The sequence below is a fragment of the Brassica napus genome, chromosome C6 (assembly GCF_020379485.1).
Source record: "Brassica napus cultivar Da-Ae chromosome C6, Da-Ae, whole genome shotgun sequence".
In the NCBI taxonomy this organism is placed as follows: Eukaryota; Viridiplantae; Streptophyta; class Magnoliopsida; order Brassicales; family Brassicaceae; genus Brassica; species Brassica napus.
The window spans coordinates 39,447,268-39,468,184 of NC_063449.1; the positions used below are offsets into that span (position 1 = coordinate 39,447,268).

The 20,917-nt window shown below is 38.2% G+C and overlaps 1 protein-coding gene across 1 annotated transcript; it reads left to right on the forward strand.

Annotated features, from left to right (window-relative positions):
• The first annotated feature begins 12,685 nt into the window (after window positions 1–12,685).
• On the forward strand, window positions 12,686–18,777 carry LOC106404961 (S-locus-specific glycoprotein S13-like). The gene is made up of 2 exons (XM_013845591.3): window positions 12,686–17,613; window positions 18,449–18,777. Exons 1-2 carry the CDS (start codon window positions 16,305–16,307, stop codon window positions 18,622–18,624), a joined length of 1,485 nt encoding a protein of 494 aa, XP_013701045.1. The 5' UTR covers window positions 12,686–16,304; the 3' UTR covers window positions 18,625–18,777.
• The last annotated feature ends 2,140 nt before the right edge of the window (window positions 18,778–20,917 follow it).

The window sequence follows — 20,917 nt, forward strand, 5'->3', positions numbered from 1 at the left end:
TTTCCTATTCCAACAACGTTCACCAGATCTCCATTAGGAAGAGTTACATTGGTATTAGGAAGGGTTTTAAAAGAGGTAAAAGAAGATCTTTGATGAGAAAGATGGTTAGTTGCCCCTGAATCTATGACCCAACCATTAATAGCGTTGATATCACTATTAAGAGAACAAACAAAAGGCCTATCAACTCCGGTAAAAGAACAAAGGATATAGGGACTGAATGTGCCGCAGATTGGGCAAGTTTGAGAAGAAGAGGGCACAAAAACTGAGACAGAGTGAACTTTGGATTGAGGATGATCCGCTGGACTCTGAAGTTTGCTGCTAAGGAAAGATACGAGCTGCTAAATTTGTGTAGGAGATAGATCATCTGAAGCTCCTTCATCAATAGTAACGTTAGCAGACACAGGAGCAGAGATCTTATCAGAACGTTGATTTGGTTTAAAGCTTGTAGGATAGCCATAATTTTTGTAACACTTATCAAAGATATGAACTACACGGTGACAGTAAGTACAATAAGGACGATCTTTTCTGATATAGCCTCCAGATTTTCCAGATTTTCCAGCAGAAGATGAGGACTGATATTGTCCAGGACTCGGAGATTGAGAGATGTGAAAGGCTGTTGTGAGATATCCATAGAAGATAGAACAGTAGCATCCTTTTGACTATCTTCTTGATCGAGAAGATTATACACCTCTGATAAAGAAGGTAAGGATTTCTTCATCAAGATTCTGCTTCGAATAACTTTCATAACTCTCGTTGAGTCCAATAAGAAAATCAATAACTCAATTGGTTTCTTTCTCAGCCAATAATTCTTCAACAATAGATACAGGGGGTTGAATACTTATTAATTCTTCCTAGAGAGCCTGCGTTTGAGTGTGATATGAGGATAAATCCAAGCTGCCTTGACATAGTGAATGAATCTGATGTCGAACTTTGTACAAGCGAGGAAGGTTGGATTTGTGAAAGCGAGTGTGAAGATCCTTCCAGATATCCGCAGCATTCTTGAAGTAAAGAATACTAGTGTAGATCTTCTTAGAAACGCTATTCAACAACCAAGACTTGAGCATACTGTTGCAACGACACCAAATCTTATAGTATTGATCATTCTCCAGAGGTTTAACTATAGATCCATCCTAGCTTGTTCTTAACTTCAAGACTAGTAGTCATAGCAATGAGCCATATCCCATAGTTATTTCCATCCAATGGTTCCGAAACTAAGACTAAGACTGGATGATCCGAGTTGTGAAGATAATATGGAGAATGAATGTTATCAGGACTGTTGGATACCTCAAAACAATCACCAGAAGAGATTTCATGAGATCGATGAATGACAAAAGGAGTTGCATCGCCGGAAAGAGGAGTACGAATCTCCGATGGTCGATGAGCTGAATTAGAACGAGATGCTTCACCATGAGTCATAGGAGGTGGGGAATTGATGTTCGGTGAAGCTGGAACGGCGGAATGATACTTCGATTTGCAGTTTCGCTTTCCCATTGAAACTGATTCGGCTGAATCTGAGCTCGAATTGCACAGGAAAGTGAGGAGAGATACTAATCAAAGCTTGTGTGAGGATCGGTGAGTGAAATCTGGCGAGATTCTAGTGATAATCCGACGAACACACGATGGAGACGATGAGTTTGTTAGAGTTTGTTAGAAAATGTTATGGCTCTGATACCATATGAGTGATGGACCTAACTCACATCATATGATACCATATGAGTAAAGTTCAACATTTTCATTAATTGTAAAAGAATGTACAATTGAGGTTTATATACAATTCAATAACTCACTAATGAACCGGTCGATACCGTAAACATAAACCAACTATACAAAGTGATATGTACACACTAATAGTATCCTATAAACTCAAGAAGAGAGAAAACAAAGAGCTATCAAATAGAAAAAGAAAAAAAAGATGACATCTTTGCTTTATTAAGAACCAAATAAACAACCTTTTGAGGCTTGATCAATGAACTTACCAGCGAATATGAAATAGGGTCGTCTCCTGTAACCAAAAACCGTTACAACATTGGTCAATAAACCCCAAACCTTTACTGAGACCTTGGATAACGCCGTAGACGATAATTTCACCGAAGAAGAAGCTGCAGTGAAGCTCTTCGATGAGCATTCTAAGCCACCATAGAGGCTTTTTGAACATTACCAGCAGATTCCTCTTTGGTAACTTCGCCGCAAAACTTTGTCGTGCTCTGCTTCCTCTGACCCAGAAATCATTACAAAATCGTAACCCTTGACCCTGAAACAGATAGTCAAGATAAATCGAAACCCAAACCTAAAAACCCCCAAATCGAAACCCTAAGAAAGAATTAAGAAGAGAAACTGACCGGAAAGCCATGAAGAAACTGACCGGGAAGCACGACGGAGGAGAGATGGAGATGAAGAGACGATGAGTTAGAGAGAGAGAGGTAGAGAAAGAGACTCCAGTTTGCGATTCTGAGAAACAATACATGTGGGAACCGAAATTCGCACTGTCGATTTCCGTTGATTTAGGAAAGATAGGAAACCCTAAATTTCCTAGCAATCAAAAACACGAAACTATAGACGAAAATATGAGAATCGAAAAGAGAGCAAGAAGTGTTTTATTCCGAATCTACGTATGAGCGTTACAACAAGGTAAGAGCCTTGGCCACGAGAGCTGTCGGTGAGATCCCTAGTTCTAGCAACCTAAGACTGCGGAAAACCTAGTTGAGTCGCAGCTCGATAACAAAAACGGAAAGTTGCCTAAATGCTCTAATTGCTAAGTTTTGCTCTGAGTAGAAAAATTGTGTCCCTCTGCATCTTCAACCTCGACATCCTTATATACTTCTCCTAGAGGCGGTATTCTCTTTTCCTTTCTACTATCAGTCAAGTTTATCTCTTCGCGGAAATATTCCATTTTTCTTCGATCTTCGTATTTATCTTTGGAAACTTCACATTTATTTTCCGAACTTGACATTTATCTTTTCCAACATAACAAAAGATAAACCGTCATACGATTGGGCTCGATTTCGTATAAAATCGCGAGTGGGCTTCTAGCCACATTCTGGACCCTTTCGTGCCGTCTTCCGACTTAAGCGTTTTTACGATTTATCGAAAGAGCGCTTCCGAAACGACGTTGATTCCGAAGAAAGTTTGAACTTCTCATATAGTGGAGGAAGTTTGAGGTGTTTAGTTAACCGTTGCCGTTTTATACGATTAATTCGAATTTCATACGAGAAAACGAGTTCTCGCGGTTTTTAAACTGTAAAGTTCCAATGCTAACTCCGATCGAAATGAAACAAGAGGATGTTCGATCCGATCTCAAAGGAGTGCTCGTTCATATGTTGCTGACGTATCTCCTCAAACTTCTCCTGGACCAAAACCAGTGTGTCTTGATCCCAAGTTTGAGTTTTCTATAAAAGAATAGAGAAGGTTGATGTTAAAAATCAAATAAAATAGGGTTTAGATTAAATATAAAAGAAAAGACTTAACTGCAAATTATATAAAGAATCAAATAAAACTTGTTTGTAAAGATCTTTGTGATCTTCCGCCCTTGACACGACCGAACCTCAAAACACAGAAACAAAATTGTAACGATCCTAACCCGGTTTTTTTTTCTAAAGCCGGTTTGCTTTGGCTAATTAATTTTTTTTGTTACTAAACCAAATCCCTTATTTTATTTTTAAGTTGTGCGTGTGTGTATTTAAAAGGAATCACCTATTCTTTTATGAGAAATTCTTGGGTTCACCCCCTAGGTGAACCTCTAGATTCACCAACCAATAGTGTTTGAGTATTTGATATTTGATATCTTTTAAAAAAGGAAACAAAATTGAATTTCCAAATAAGATTATATTTTTGAAATAAAACAATAAAAATACATAAAAATAGTTAAAAAAATAAATAAATAAATATTGATAAACTTTTAGCAAAATACTAAATCTTATACCCTAAATCCTAAACTCCAAACTCTAAATTATAAACCTTAAATCTTGGATAAACCGTAAACCATTAGAAAATTTTAAATCCTAAATCATACATTAAAAACTAAATCTTAATAACACTAAACCCTAAACCCTAATCACTAAACCCTAAACCCTAATCACTAAACCCTAAACCCTTGGATAAACTCTGAACCTTGGATAAATCATAAACTCTAAATCAAAAATATTTAAAATTAAACCCTAGAATTTATGATTTATCCAAGGGTTCAGAGTTTACCCAAGGGTTTAGGGTTTACCCAAGGGTTTAGGGTTTAGTGATTAGGATTTAGGGTTTAGTGTTAGTAAAATTTAGTTTTTAATGTATGATTTAGGGTTTAAGATTTTCCAACGGTTTAGAGTTTATCCAAAGTTTAAGGTTTAACGTTTAGGGTTTAGGGTTTAGGATTTAGGATTTAGGGTATAGGGTTTAGTATTTTGCTGAAGATTTAACAATATTAATTAATTTATTTTTGTAACTATTTTTATGTATTTTTATTATTTTATTTTAAAAATATAATCTAATTTGGATATTCAATTTTATTTCTTTTTTTAAAAGATATCAAATATCAAATACTCAAACACTATTGATTGGTGAATCTAAAGGTGAACCCAAGAATTTCTCTTTCTTTTATTATTTGGTCGAGAGTGGAGCAGCCGTTATCATCTGATCATCTCTTCTTCTATCTCTGGTATCTTTTTCTCCATTCACCATTTCTCATCTCCTCCCCACCTCTCTATCGCGTTAGTATCTTCTGCTCCTCCATTATCATTCATGTGTTAGTGTGAAAGGAGAGGTCATCTCTGTTGTGTTGACGTCGGAGGAGACGAGACGCACCGTTCACCACCAATCACCACCGGATCCATTGTAGTTGCTGTCAGTTGAGCCACCTTTGCCCTTGTTGGTTTAGTGTATCAGAACCGAGACATGGAGGAGATGATTAACGTCGTAGCTGCCGCATCTCATCCCCTATGTTTCCGCTCTTCACCACTTCCGTCTCTGATCCACTCGGCAATCAACTGTGACTCGCCGGAGACGTTTCCATGTCACCGGAGCCAGAGGTATATAACCGTAAGCTCATGTGTATGGTTCTCATGCGTATGGTTTAAGTGCCAACTTTCCATGTTACTTTTGAAGCAAGTAACATCATGTCATAAATCTGTTATTCATATATAACGATGTCTCTCGTTTGACCTTGTTTCTTTTGATCCCGTGCATCTTTGGCATGAGGTCGACATCTATGGTGAAACTCTAGCTTTCTTGCTGATCAAGTGATTACGCGTTTAAGCACACACCAATTAACCTAATGTGCCAACAATACCACAATCGAATGGTATGTCATTGTAGCATTTTAGGATCGAATCCACAGAGAACTAGAGACTTATAACACCAACAATACACAAACCTTCCTAATCTAAGCAAACAAGAAGATAGATGATTTGTAACAAACTAATATACTAGAAATATAAACAAGGTGATCTCAAATCCAATCAAGAAATAAGTGCAAGAATTCAATCAAATACTAAGGATGGATCCATGGTAAGGATAACTGATATAAAATGATCAAGGTTCAATCTAAAGGTGGCAACATTCAATCAATCTATCAACTTTAGGCTTAGACACAATCCTAAACAAACTCTATCTCTAGATGGATGTTCATTCACTAAGATAACTCAAGCATCAAATCTCTTTGGTTGAATATTATCTAAGCAATCATTAAAATCAAGTCTATTAGCCATTTTAACACCTTTAACAACAAATCTCTTTGGTAAAGAATGTTAAAAGCTTAGGAGAGTTGGTTCAGACATTTCATCAAACACCTTTCGGGTATGAAATGTCTAGAGCTCAATTTTAGAGAGGCCAACTCTAAAATAGCATTAAGATCACTCAACAAGCAAGGAATAAGAAGGATCTACAATAAAACACCTTAAATCTACACTTAAGCACCCTAATCTACCTTAACCCATGAATCCAAGGAGTGTCTACTCTCTAATCTCCATGAGAAACCTCAAACCCATGATGGATTCAAGGCTCATCATGTTTATGAGAAGGAGAAACAAGATATAATATGAAGAACTTCATTAGATTATGATATAAAGATTCAAGCTTTTTACAAAGGAGACAATGTTCTTGAGAGAAAAAAATGAGATTCTCCTCAGATTAGGTCTTAAAGGTGTTTATAGATGTCTAAAAACGAGCTGGGTTAACCCAACAAACCTTGGTTAACCCACAAAAACATAGATATTTTTCTCCGTAGTGACCAGAAAAGGTCGCTACCAGAGGTCACTACGCTCTGTAGCGACTTGTCATGCCCGCTACGTGTGGCCGCTAGGATACTTGGGAAATTTTAGAAGTCTTGAACGCATAGCGACCTCGTAAAGTCGCTATGGGTGGCCGCTGTAGAAGGCGCTTCAAATCTAGCGGCCTCTACATCCCGCTACACATGCCCGCTACGGTACTTATCTTCTGTAGCGACCAGCCTTTGCCGCTACGCCTGGCCGCTAGGATCCTTCAACGACTCATCTACATTCTTTGGGCATCAAAACACTCCCTGGGGCACAAAGTTCATCATGAAACTCCCTCCAACACCTGATAAGGACTAATGCATGGAAATGCAACCTAAACATGTGTAAATGCTATTCCAAAAGACCAATGTGCACAAGAAATGATAATTAAAACAATGTAAATATGCAAGATATCAACTCCCCCAAACTTGTTCTTTACTTGTCCTCAAGTAAACATTCAAGATCAATTAAAGAGGAGGGAATTGAAAATGGAAACACATAACCAAAAGAGACACTTTCTAGCCTTCAACCTAACATCCTAAAAGAAACATAGCAAATAGCATGAGCAACTCTCTAGTGCACTCTAGTTTCTCAAGGCCTATTAAGACTCTTTTATCTCTACACAAGGCTCATTGTCATCCAACCAACAAGTTTCTTAGCCAACTCTCACATTCATTCACACACACACACACAAGTTGAATTCTTGCAAATGGATATTTGATCTCGATCATTTGGTTTGGTGAGAAAGAGTGGTCTAGTAGTGTGAAGAAAAGTGGGTTTCAATTGCATCATTTATAGTGGCTCACACTCAAGAATATGAGCAAGATCATTATGCAAAATTTATCTAAGAAAAGGAGCAATTCATGCATACAATGCTTGTTCTCATCATTCTACCATTTTCTTAAGTAGCTTTAAGTTCTATCATTCCTTTCTTTCTTTCCTTTGATTTAACTAACTAGAGACTTGTTCTTTTATATTTAAACTTTTAGACTTAGCTCTCTTCTTTTCTTTTCCCCCACTCAACTATTGTTTCTTTGATTCCCTTTTTTTTTAATATTTGGGAGGGGGTTCTATTGATACTTTAGAGCTTTTCCTTCCTAACTTTCTTTGTCCCTAGGGGTTTCTTACTTTAAACACTCTTTTTGGTTCATCTCTTTCGCTCAATCTCTCTCATTCCCAAGATCAAAAGAATTTAAGCTTACAAACCCAAAAACAATCCTAGAGGCTAGCTCAAATGAAGTCCCAATGCTAGCCAAAGATTAGAACAACCCCATTGTCGCTCCTAATACTCTAAAGATTTTGCACATGACATGCTATCAATAAAAGACCTCACTCAAGCAAATTAATGTTGGCTTCAAAGAATGGTGAGGGTTAATGGGTATGAGAGTGCCATTTGGGTTAACAAAGATTGGTACAAGGAGAAAAAGATAACCCAAATGTGTATAATATCCACGATCAAGTATGCAAATGCCCATATGCAAGAGAGATTAAGTTCATTAAGCCTTAGTTCATTTGGAGTTGGTTTCAAAAACAATGTCAATCATCAAGCAAGCAACATGTGTCAAGAAGAGTTTTCAAGGCTCAAAGCTTACAAGCTTTTTTCAAAAGATGCTTAAGGTACTATATATATTTAGCTAGGATGTCGAATCGAGTTCTAGACATGTGTTCTTTACAAGGTTTCTTCCTATGCATGAATGGAATCTAAATGCTTCTAGACTCAATCCTACAAATGCAAATGATGCAACTAAATTTTTCATTTTTTTTTGATAGGTATGCACAATGGAATGCATGAGACTCAATGACAAGTAGACAAAAGAAAACACAATATGAGATAGTAGACTCTCCCCCAAACTTACTTCACACAGTCTCTTGTGTGAGAGTAAACTTGAAAGAGAGATCAAAGGAGAAATAAAAGATGAAAGAGCTAAGTATTTACAAGGGTGGAATGCACTTAGTTGAAGTTGGCTGTCATGATAGAAGGGAAATGAGGAGGGAGGACTTGTTGTCGCCTTGGAATTTTCGACATGATCTTTGGGAATTTTTGAGAATTCCCCCAAACTTGTCCCTAAGCTTATTCAAACACACTAAAGCAAGAAAAAGATATATAAAAAAATTTATACAAAGGATACCATGGGACTTCCTCCCAAGTGAGCTTTTTTTAAGTCTCTAGCTTGACTTTGTGTGCTTGCTAATCATAAGTATCAAAAGGCTGAGCCAATGCACCTTTGGTCTTTCTCCTACAAGAACAAGAAACCAAGTGTGCAAAGAAACACACTACTGTCCATAGAAAATAGACAGATTTTTCCTCAAAGAGCTTCACTAAAGATATGACATGAGTTATGAAATGCTCCTTGAGGTTCAGATGATCATGAGAATCAAAAGCATTAGGTGGAAACACAAAATCAACTACAGGTTCAAACGAGGTTTTAACAAAGTAGTCAACTCTATCTCCATCAATCAAATAATACACAATGTTCATATTCTCATGATAGTTTTCAGCATGGGGGTTTTCTATCTCAAGCAAGGGCTTATCCACATCAAGTTCATCCCCTAAATCAGCAAGTTCAAGAAGAGGTCTAGAATTCTCAAGCAGCAAAAAGTTGGACTCAAGATCAAATGAAGCACAAATATAGTTCTTGACAAAGCAAACTTCAATGTGATCTTTAGCAAGTTTTTCTACTCTCAATTCATCTAGTTTCCTAGTTTCACATATCAGATCAAGACATTCATTTATGAGCACAAGAGAATCAAGATCAGGGGCGCTATCCTCACCACAAGGCAAGCAAATTTCCTCAAGTTTAAGTTCTAAAGTAGAAATGCTTGTACCTGCCAGCTGGGGTGGTGGAACCCAATACATTATCTCATCAAGGGCACAAGCAGCATCAAACTCATACTGAGTAACATCTCTTCTTTCAAACTCTGCTCTATCCCTAATAAGGTGTATCCGGACCATTTGTGCTAGGTGTCTTATTGGCTTGCCCCAATACTCTTTCGTTCTCTGAAGCCGGTGTAACTCCACTCTCTGATCTGGTGTGAGTATGCGTATATCAAAGGGTGGTGGCTTCACATATGGCTGATCTTCAATGTGATCTTCAAATGTCTCTTCCTCTTCCTGTGGCTTCTCAGAGTAGCTTGAAGCCATCTCTACAAATAACAAAAGCTAGAAGAAGAGGTTAGTAGCTATACAAAAGCAAAACAAAGCATAAGAAAATAAAGCTTAATCTCAAGAAAGTTTGAAATCCTAATGACAAATCTACTTAGTTCCCCGGCAACGGCGCCAAATTGATTACGCGTTTAAGCACACACCAGTGAACCTAATGTGCCAGCAATACCACAATCGAATGGTATGTCATTGTAGCATTTTAGGATCGAATCCACAGAGAACTAGAGACTTATAACACCAAGAATACACAAACCTTCCTAATCTAAGCAAACAAGAAGATAGATGATTTGTAACAAACTAATATCCTAGAAATATAAACAAGGTGATCTCTGTTGTGAAAGGAGAGGTCATCTCTGTTGTGTTGACGTCGGAGGAGACGAAACGCACCGTTCACCACCAATCACCACCGGATCCATTGTAGTTGCTGTCAGTTGAGCCACCTTTGCCCTTGTTGGTTTAGTGTATCAGAACCGAGACATGGAGGAGATGATTAACGTCGTAGCTGCCGCATCTCATCCCCTATGTTTCCGCTCTTCACCACTTCCGTCTCTGATCCACTCGGCAATCAACTGTGACTCGCCGGAGACGTTTCCATGTCACCGGAGCCAGAGGTATATAACCGTAAGCTCATGTGTATGGTTCTCATGCGTATGGTTTAAGTGCCAACTTTCCATGTTACTTTTGAAGCAAGTAACATCATGTCATAAATCTGTTATTCATATATAACGATGTCTCTCGTTTGACCTTGTTTCTTTTGATCCCGTGCATCTTTGGCATGAGGTCGACATCTATGGTGAAACTCTAGCTTTCTTGCTGATCAAGTGATTACGCGTTTAAGCACACACCAATTAACCTAATGTGCCAACAATACCACAATCGAATGGTATGTCATTGTAGCATTTTAGGATCGAATCCACAGAGAACTAGAGACTTATAACACCAACAATACACAAACCTTCCTAATCTAAGCAAACAAGAAGATAGATGATTTGTAACAAACTAATATACTAGAAATATAAACAAGGTGATCTCAAATCCAATCAAGAAATAAGTGCAAGAATTCATTCAAATACTAAGGATGGATCCATGGTAAGGATAACTGATATAAAATGATCAAGGTTCAATCTAAAGGTGGCAACATTCAATCAATCTATCAACCTTAGGCTTAGACACAATCCTAAACAAACTCTATCTCTAGATGGATGTTCATTCACTAAGATAACTCAAGCATCAAATCTCTTTGGTTGAATATTATCTAAGCAATCATTAAAATCAAGTCTATTAGTCATTTTAACACCTTTAACAACAAATCTCTTTGGTAAAGAATGTTAAAAGCTTAGGAGAGTTGGTTCAGACATTTCATCAAACACCTTTCGGGTATGAAATGTCTAGAGCTCAATTTTAGAGAGGCCAACTCTAAAATAGCATTAAGATCACTCAACAAGCAAGGAATAAGAAGGATCTACAATAAAACACCCTAAATCTACACTTAAGCACCCTAATCTACCTTAACCCATGAATCCAAGGAGTGTCTACTCTCTAATCTCCATGAGAAACCTCAAACCCATGATGGATTCAAGGCTCATCATGTTTATGAGAAGGAGAAACAAGATATAATATGAAGAACTTCCTTAGATTATGATATAAAGATTCAAGCTTTTTACAAAGGAGGCAATGTTCTTGAGAGAAAAAAATGAGATTCTCCTCAGATTAGGTCTTAAAGGTGTTTATAGATGTCTAAAAATGAGTTGGGTTAACCCAACAAACCTTGGTTAACCCACAATAACATAGATATTTTTCTCCGTAGTGACCAGAAAAGGTCGCTACCAGAGGTCACTACGCTCTGTAGCGACTTGTCATGCCCGCTACGTGTGGCCGCTAGGATACTTGGGAAATTTTAGAAGTCTTGAACGCATAGCGACCTCGTAAAGTCGCTATGGGTGGCTGCTGTAGAAGGCGCTTCAAATCTAGCGGCCTCTACATCCCGCTACACATGCCCGCTACGGTACTTATCTTCTGTAGCGACCAGCCTTTGCCGCCACGCCTGGCCGCTAGGATCCTTCAACGACTCATCTACATTCTTTGGGCATCAAAACACTCCTTGGGGCACAGAGTTCATCATGAAACTCCCTCCAACACCTGATAAGGACTAATGCATGGAAATGCAACCTAAACATGTGTAAATGCTATTCCAAAAGACCAATGTGCACAAGAAATGATAATTAAAACAATGTAATATGCAAGATATCATCAAGTCATCTCGTCTATTATTGGATCCCCATCTGGTTTTCTAGTATTGGCTAAGGTGAGGTCTATTCTGTAAATCTCGTACCAGTGTAGAATTTTCCCTATGTTAGTTTAAATTTTGAATCATGATCTCTCTGTTTGGATTGAGTCTATTTAAGTTTTGATTGTTAGTTAGTTTGTTCATGATAAACTAAAATTTGCGGTCTAGAAAATTCAATCGTTCATTAGACTGTGTGATGTTAAGAGATGCTATATATGTGTACACATAGTTATGAGTAGGGACTATATGCGAGGGTGAGGGTTCAGAGATGTATGGACTATCAAAGCCACTATGGAGGGTGGGGGGCTCAGAGACATCTGGGCTAGCGACACAATTGTGTGGGGCGTGGTGCAGAGATGTTTGCATTCGACGCAACTTTGGTGGGCGGAGATACAGAGACATATTGTACTAGTGATGCCGCGTATGTATATCCGTATGAGGAAATGTGGGATGTGGTCTAACTATGTACTATCAGCGCTAGGGGTGGGCACTTTACCCGATATCCGAAGCCGCACTCGAACCCGATCCGAAATCCGAAACGAAGTAGCAAAATATCCGAACGGGTATTGAATTAGGAGAGATTGGATATCCGAACCCGAACGGGTAATATCCGAACCCGAATGGATATCCGAGGATAACCGAATATATGTATAATTAACCATATATTTCTAGTTTACATCTCTCATTTTATATAAAAATATTTATATTGATACTACACATACTTTATGTTCATATGATATATATAGAATTACGGAGAAAATAATTTACTACTCACTTAAAATGGCATGTCAAACTTTTTATTTCAAGAATTAACAAAAAGTTACATCCAAAATTTAAAAACAATAACCAAATTAATGTCTTTTTTAGTTTTAAAATGTTATGTCCAAATCTATTAATCATTCAATCTATTAAAAATAAAAAATTAGTTAAGTGAAAGTTATATTTTTAAATACAAAAAATTTGAGAAATGAAAAATTTAAATTTTTTTTCAAAATCTAAATATCCGAACCCGATCTGAAATAACCGAACCTGAACTAAAAATACCTGAACCCGACCCGAAGTACATAAATACCCGAACGGGTTCTATACCTCTATACCGAAATACTCGATCCGAACCCGAACAGGTACCCGTCGCCCACCCCTAATCAGTGCATTGGTTGTTCCGTGTGATGCTTTAGGCGTCTGTTTGTTCATGTTAGAGCTAAACATCCATAGTGGGAGTTCTCTTTATTCAAGTCAGTGGTTTGTGTGGTTAGCATCGTATACCTTACTGAGTGATTCCCGTGTTACTACTCTTTTTTCCCTTTGCGGGTTAGCATGACGAGTAGTCATATATCTGGAGGGTTTGGTGTTTTGGGATCGCTGTGATTTTATTTCGGTTTTAATTCATGTTTTATACGATTTTTCAATATATTTTATTTTGGCTATTAAATTTAAAAATGATTTATCGCGCATTTACTTTATTTAATGTTTTAATATTTATCCGATTTTTAATAATTGGTTTAATTCGATATTTTACCGGTACATAACATGCTCTTCTCGAGAAGGGAGGAGACGGTGGTTATGAAAATAGTGAATATATTAGACACGGGTCTGAGCTAGATCAGAAAGAGAACCCAAGAAATGGGCAGATTAAATTTACAAGTTCTATGACATAATACACTTGTAAGAAAGACATTATAAGTCAATTAAAACTCAGTGACAGAACCAGTTAACATCTAATGAAGCAAGCCTCAAGTCCCGAATTAACATCGAGTCAAGTAAAACTCAATGGAATGGAACATCATAATTTTTTTTTTAAAACATCAAACAAAAAATGCCTCAAGTCTCGAACTAATTAACATTGAGTCAAACAATGATCCACAGCTCAAACCAGTGAGATAACATCAAACTCAAAACTCAAACATTCAATGGAATAAAACAAGATTCCCAAGGGCGGTCGACCTCAAACACTCAAAATAATATTATTGATCATTGCCAACTATTCATCAAATATCAATCAAACTCAAAACTCATTCGGTCAATTAAAAACATCAAGTTAATCAAACCAAGCCTCAAGTTTCGAACATCAACCCAGTTAAAAAACATCAAGTTAAACAAACCAAGCCTCAAGTCTCGAACATCAAGTTAAACATGAATAACTCACGTACCACGTGCTTCCAAGCTCGAAGGTCGGAGAAAGGGTCTGCATGTAGAGCTCCCGTTCTGGCTGGGATAGCAGTGCGTTGAGAACATGCACTGCTCTTCAGATAGTGTTGGTTCGACTGGAGGTGGGTCGAGATCAAGTTCCACAGCTTCCTCACCTCGAGGGGTTTTGAGCCTGAGAACTGGAGGAGGTGGGTTCAGACCGTCGAGGTTGTGTGATGTTTGAGGAAGAGGCGCTGAAGCAGCTTGAGGGACAAGCTTGACTCTTTATATTGCTCCCTGTGTTTAAAATGGCGCATGGCGCTCCATGGCGATGAGGTGTGTGCTTTGCGCCTTGCGCCAAGGCGCACCGAGGCGCTCGCCTTGAAGACCACTTGAAAGTTAACGTTAACTATGTCTTATTGTCTTGTTATGTAACAAGCACGAGTGTTGGTGTTATGTAAAGAAGTTATAATAAGAAGAAGAACCTATGAGACTAGAAAAGAGTAGATAGTACTCTAACCTTAAGCAAAACACAGTTAGATCTATGTTTTGTGAGTATTTTTGATGTTTGGTTTTCACTTTCATAAAGAGGAAGTTAGAGTTTTGAGGAGTATTTTTGACGTTTGGTTTTAAGATTGGTTAATTAGTTAGAGTAGGGTTTCGTTTCTACTTGGTTTAGTACCGGTTAACATACAGTCTCCAAGGCGCGCCTTTGCATCGCCTTTGATGCCACTGCCTTATGGCCAAAGCGCACCTAGGCGAGCGGCTTGGGGAAACTAGGCTAGCCTCAGGGTTCCATGGCGGTGGAGCCATCGCCACAGTGCGCCTTGCGCCTTGGCGCAAAGGGCTATGGCTTTTTTAAACACAGATTGCTCCAAATAATATGAGCTACTGAGGTCAAAAGCTTGGAAATCAACCGAGGAAGACGTGGAGAAAAGCGATTTTACCTTGTGGAGCAGAAGAAACTCTCAGCCAAAAACTTGAGATTAGCGATCACTGTAAATCTCGAAATATCTTGAAAGTTTCCTTAAAATCTCAGCCGCCAGAGCAGCTGTTCCAATTGAAATCAGCTGGTCCATACAAGAACGGCTGGTCTGGCAAGAATTCTCGGAATTTCACTTTTTTCTGCATAGGTCCTTACATCTCAACCTACTTCGGACCTGAAATGACTCGAAAATGACAAGAAAGATTCGATAAAGATCTAAAAACACTTTATAAGACATATACAATGTGTCAAAAACACATATATCAAAGATCCGAACCGTTGCATCAAGACCAAGATAAAGCACTCCTCCTACGCACAACTTCTTCAACATAACTAGGCACTAGAGAAGTCTGAAAAAAAAAACTAGGCACTAGAGAAAAAACTCCAACCAGAATGTCAGAAGCGCCAACACAAAACCAGATTGGGATGATAATTAATCTCTTGCTTAACCCTCACCCCAAGGTAAATAGAAACCTCAGCAAAGCCACAAGTGCAATCCATCCAAGTTACCGCAACAGCTCAAACTGAGTAACAAGCAAAACCAGAATGAAACCAACAAGAGAAGGACAAAGCAAAAACCAGAGCTTTGCAAGTCCAAATGCTAAAACAAACCCAATACTCTACCAAATGCCACAAGAGACCACAAATGAGACCGGGGAGAGGTACCAAGAGATAATGCCTTCACGAGGATCAACCCAAATCTCGAAATCTGTTGTAACCAACTGTAGAATCAAGAATCTGTCTACTCTACTAGAGACGTCAAGCCTATATCTCCATCAGTAATTACACCAACCCGCTGGGAAGGAAGAAAGCCACCAAGGAAAGAAACCCATCAGAAATAGACGATAAAACACCCATCATTGAGATGGTAAGCCTAGACCGAGTTAACATCCATCAAAAAGAATCCCACGCTGGCACGGATCTAACTACGAAAGAAGTAAAAGCAAAAGAAAGAGGATTGGGACCTCTCCGGAGAGGCCCAGATCTGAAACTTGAAAACTTGGCGGCAGAAAGAGAGAGACTGCGGACTAGGGCGAGCCAAGTTTAATTATGTGACATCATGATGATTATTAGCTTTTGTTTCCTCTAGTCCAGCTATCGTTTAATCTTCCATGATCGTTAGACTAAATGGTACGAAAGTTTTCAATATACTTTGAATGTATCGATTCATACTATTGAGACCACCATACTTGCGGAATACCATATGCTATGTGTTTTCTTAACGAAAAGTACTCCATATGCAATGTTGGCAGCGTGAGAACTACTAACGTGTAGATATAAAAGTAGTTGACGAATGATACAAGTTTGTGGAAGTGAATTAATCGATGGGATGAAAAAGTCATGGACTATGGAACACAACATTTTGCTTGCCAGCTAGGTTCGTCATAATAGTTTAATTTCGAATTTTCTTGCAAAGTAACTTAGGATGTATATATATATATGTATGCAAGTTAGGACAAAAACTAACAACAAGAAAAAAAGAAAGAAAGAAAGTGGTGGGGAGAGATGAAAGGGCTACAGAACATTTACCACCATTCTTACACCTTCTCGTTCTTGCTAGTCTTCCTTGTCTTGATTCTATTTCATCCTGCCCTTTCGATCTATGTCAACACTTTGTCGTCTTCAGAGTCTCTCACAATCTCGAGCAATAGAACACTTGTATCTCACGGTGGAGTCTTCGAGCTTGGTTTCTTCAAACCCTTGGGACGGTCGCGTTGGTATCTCGGAATATGGTATAAGAAAGTCTCCCAGAAAACCTACGCATGGGTCGCCAACAGAGACAGCCCTCTCTCCAATTCCATTGGAACCCTCAAAATCTCTGGCAACAATCTTGTCCTGCTAGGTCAGTCTAATAACACTGTTTGGTCGACAAATCTTACTAGAGAAAATGTGAGATCACCAGTGATAGCAGAGCTTCTTCCCAACGGTAATTTTGTAATGAGATACTCCAGCAACAAAGACTCAAGTGGATTCTTGTGGCAGAGTTTCGATTTTCCGACAGATACTTTACTTCCGGATATGAAACTAGGTTACGATCTCAAAACAGGGCGTAACAGAATTCTTACATCATGGAGAAGTTCAGATGATCCGTCAAGCGGGAATACCACGTACAAAATCGACACTCAAAGGGGATTGCCAGAGTTTATTCTTAATCAAGGACGTTATGAAATGCAAAGGAGCGGTCCGTGGAATGGAATGGAGTTTAGTGGCATACCGGAGGTGCAAGGATTAAATTACATGGTTTACAATTATACGGAGAACAGTGAGGAGATCTCTTACACGTTCCATATGACCAACCAAAGCATCTACTCCAGATTGACAGTCAGTGACTATACACTTAATCGATTGACGTGGATCCCGCCATCACGGGCATGGAGCATGTTCTGGACTTTACCGACGGACGTGTGCGATCCACTTTACTTATGTGGATCTTATTCTTACTGTGACCTAATTACGTCACCTAACTGTAACTGTATTAGAGGGTTCGTTCCCAAGAACCCGCAGCAGTGGGACTTGAGAGACGGAACACAGGGGTGTGTGAGGACGACGCAGATGAGCTGTAGTGGAGATGGCTTTTTGCGGCTAAACAATATGAATTTGCCGGATACCAAGACGGCGACTGTGGATCGGATAATTGATGTGAAAAAATGCGAAGAGAGGTGTCTAAGTGATTGTAACTGTACGTCGTTTGCTATTGCGGATGTTCGAAACGGCGGATTGGGTTGTGTGTTTTGGACCGGAGAGCTCGTTGAGATCAGGAAATTTGCCGTCGGTGGTCAAGATCTTTACGTCAGGTTGAATGCTGCTGATCTAGGTTAGTGTAATCTTCTAAAACTAAACACATCGGATATCCTATCTCATCAATTCAAATAATAAATGTGACCCGTTCATCCAAATAAGTAAATAAACAAAAAGCAAAAACAGTTAATAGAATAAAATAGTATAATTGGACAGTTACATAGGAACATATTGATAGCTAATTATAATCCCATTGATAGTGTATGCATCTACTATGTTAGAGTTTCATAATGATGTTGACAAAAAAACATTGTGGATACAAAAAAAATAGTGGATACAAAATTATAAAATGCATAATAAATGATATATATTTTCTGATCAAATCAATATATGATATTATAAGATGCAAAATAGTAAGTTATCAGCCCGTACCTTGCATGGACAATATATAGTAGATATAAAATCGTAAATAAATAAATTTAAATATATTTTTTCTGTTGGACAACTAAATAAAATTATTTAAACACGAATTATACATGCAACGGGCCGGCTAATATTAGTATTTATGATTACTAATTCTGTAGAAGCAGGACGATAAAATAGATGAATATAATTCGGCAAATACAAGGGATGTATACGTGAACTCGACCAAATATTTTTTTAAAAAAAAACTCGACCAAATATTTTAAAAAACTATAACTCATAATTTCTGTCATGTCAGCGTCAGGCGTCATTAACTACATAAGACATTAGTTTTTTGTTTTTGTTCCTCGTCCTCGATCTCATACTAATTTCTTAACCTGTCGAAGTCAATTTTTTTTTGTTTTATGCGCTGCAAAAGCCATTCATGCCAAAAGGTTTGAGTTGGTCAGCTTAATAGCCTGTCAAATTTGTGACACGACTCTGTGCAGATTTTTCCTCGGATGAGAAGAGACACCGAACTGGAAAAATCATAGGTTGGAGTATTGGAGTCAGCGTTATGCTTATTCTGAGTGTTCTCGTGTTATGCTTTTGGAAGAGGAGACAGAAGCAAGCAAAAGCATATGTTGTTGGAATGAAAAACTTTGTAGAGATGGAAAAAGTGTGAAAAAGTGTTTAAGTACTTGAAAAAAAAGAAATTTTGCGAAGAAAACAACTTTTTATTATTTAAGAGGATTTGTTATTACTAGAATGATACAAAATGAAAAGAGAATGAATGTATTTAGAACCTCCAAAGTACAAAATATTTTAAATATTTTAATCTAAAATCTAAAAAAATCTACTTAATTAAACATCTAGATAATTTTATGAAAATATATAGATTTTTATTTTAAAGAGATGGAAGACTTCTTTAGAACTTATGTTAAATATGGACCAACACATGATTTGTGAATTGTTATCCCAATAATATAACCCAAATCGTTGCCAAAAAAAAAAAATATATATATATATATATATAACCCAAATCAAGTTTTCTTTTCAACACCCTTCCCTAAACTTGATTTGCTTATTCTGAGTAACCTCAGCATTTTGATATTGTCTTTCCGTTTGAGTGGCTTAGTGAAGATATTAGCTACTTGATAATTTGTCTTCACATACTCCAATTGCACGTTCATATTGGTAACCCATTTTCTAATATAATGATAACGAATATTTATGTGCTTACTCCAATGATGAAAGACTGGATTTCACCAATGCTATTGTTGATTTGTTATCTGTTGGAGGATGGACCTTCAGCCTGTTCGCGAGTTGAACATATTTGAATAAGGCCCAGTACGGGGAAGCCGACCCGTTTGGAATGATAACCCTCGCTCTTCACGCAAACAAGGACAACGAGGAACAGTGGCCTAGACCGTAGGCTGCACTCTTCGCCGATCATAGCCAAACACGAACCGATTCTCTGACACAACCACCGCTAGACGGAAGGAGAAAGGGAAATAGGTCTTTATATACAGGAGAGAATTCAATGAGAAAGGGGGATCCAGAACGAGAGAGAGAGAGAGAGAGAGCTATTGACAACGAGTTCACTTTCTTTTGTATCTTTCTGTTCGGCAAACAGCTTAACACTTCAATAAACAAGATCTTTGGCCCCTAAACTCTATTTATTATTGTATAAGATCCTTAAACTTGGTTACAGGTTTTAGGATTCAACAATATTGGCCCCCACAGTGGAGCCTTAAGGATTCCTACGCACAAAGTTCGCAAGCGCTATCAGAGTTTAAATTATATTGGTTAAATTCGGTTTCCTTTTGCCGGTTTACCTTAAGTTTGGTTTAGTATAGATTGTATATAAAGTGAACGTTGTACATTGATTTTAAACTAATGAGAAATATCTTTTAATCTGTAACAAACTTTCTCATCTCTTCTCTCTTGATTCTCTCTCGATTCTCTCTCAGTCCTGATTCGTAATATGGTATCAGAGCCATCTGAGCTCGTTTATTCGTGATTCTTCCGTTGATTCGTGTTTTTCTCAAGCTCACGATGGTATCGGTGAAGAAGATTCCGCGAAAATCGACTCGCGTAACTCGCAAACCGATCCGGTCCACCGATGTCGATGATTCACCTCCGCCTTCTCCTCCGGTAGCTCAACCTCGCAACACCGGAGCTCCGCGAATGGTGATACCTCCTGAATCGATGGATCCGAATCAATCTCCTCTATTTATGCATAATGCCGATCATCCAGGTTTACAGCTGATTTCTCTTAAACTGGATGGATCGAATTATGATGATTGGAATGCAGCTATGAAGATTGCTCTAGATGCGAAAAATAAGATAGGATTTGTAGATGGAACTCTCACTCGTCCTGATACATCCGATCCTACTTTTCGCTTATGGTCTAGATGCAATAGTATGGTGAAATCATGGTTGTTGAACTCAGTTTCTCCTCAGATCTATCGCAGTATTTTGCGCTTGAATGATGCTGCAGATATTTGGCGTGATCTTCATGGTCGCTTTCATATGACGAACCTCCCTCGGACGTTTAACTTGACTCAAGAGATTCAAGATCTCAAGCAAGGATCCATGTCTCTCTCGGATTACTACACTACTCTAAAGACACTTTGGGATAATTTGGAGAGTGTAGATGAACCAGATACACCTTGTGTTTGTGGGAATGCAGAAAAATTGCAGAAAAAGGTAGATAGAGCAAAGATTGTTAAGTTTCTTGCTGGCTTAAATGACTCTTATGCAATCATTCGAAGACAGATCATTATGAAGAAAGTTTTGCCCTCTCTGGTTGAAGTATACAACATTCTTGATCAAGATGATAGTCAGAAAGGCTTCTCAACGGCTATCACTCCGGCAGCTTTCAATGTTTCTGAGAATGTGCCTCCTCCAATGGCTGAAGCAGGGATTTGTTATGTTCAAACTGGTCCTAATAAAGGAAGACCTATCTGTTCTTT

What these genes read in the sequence shown, in the direction of transcription:
- LOC106404961 (XM_013845591.3), top strand. Translation starts at nt 16,305, where the DNA reads ATGAAAGGGCTACAGAACATTTACCACCATTCTTACACCTTCTCGTTC. An exon ending in GTTGAATGCTGCTGATCTAG is followed by an intron (nt 17,614 to 18,448) that starts GTTAGTGTAATC and finishes GACTCTGTGCAG; the next exon opens with ATTTTTCCTCGGATGAGAAG.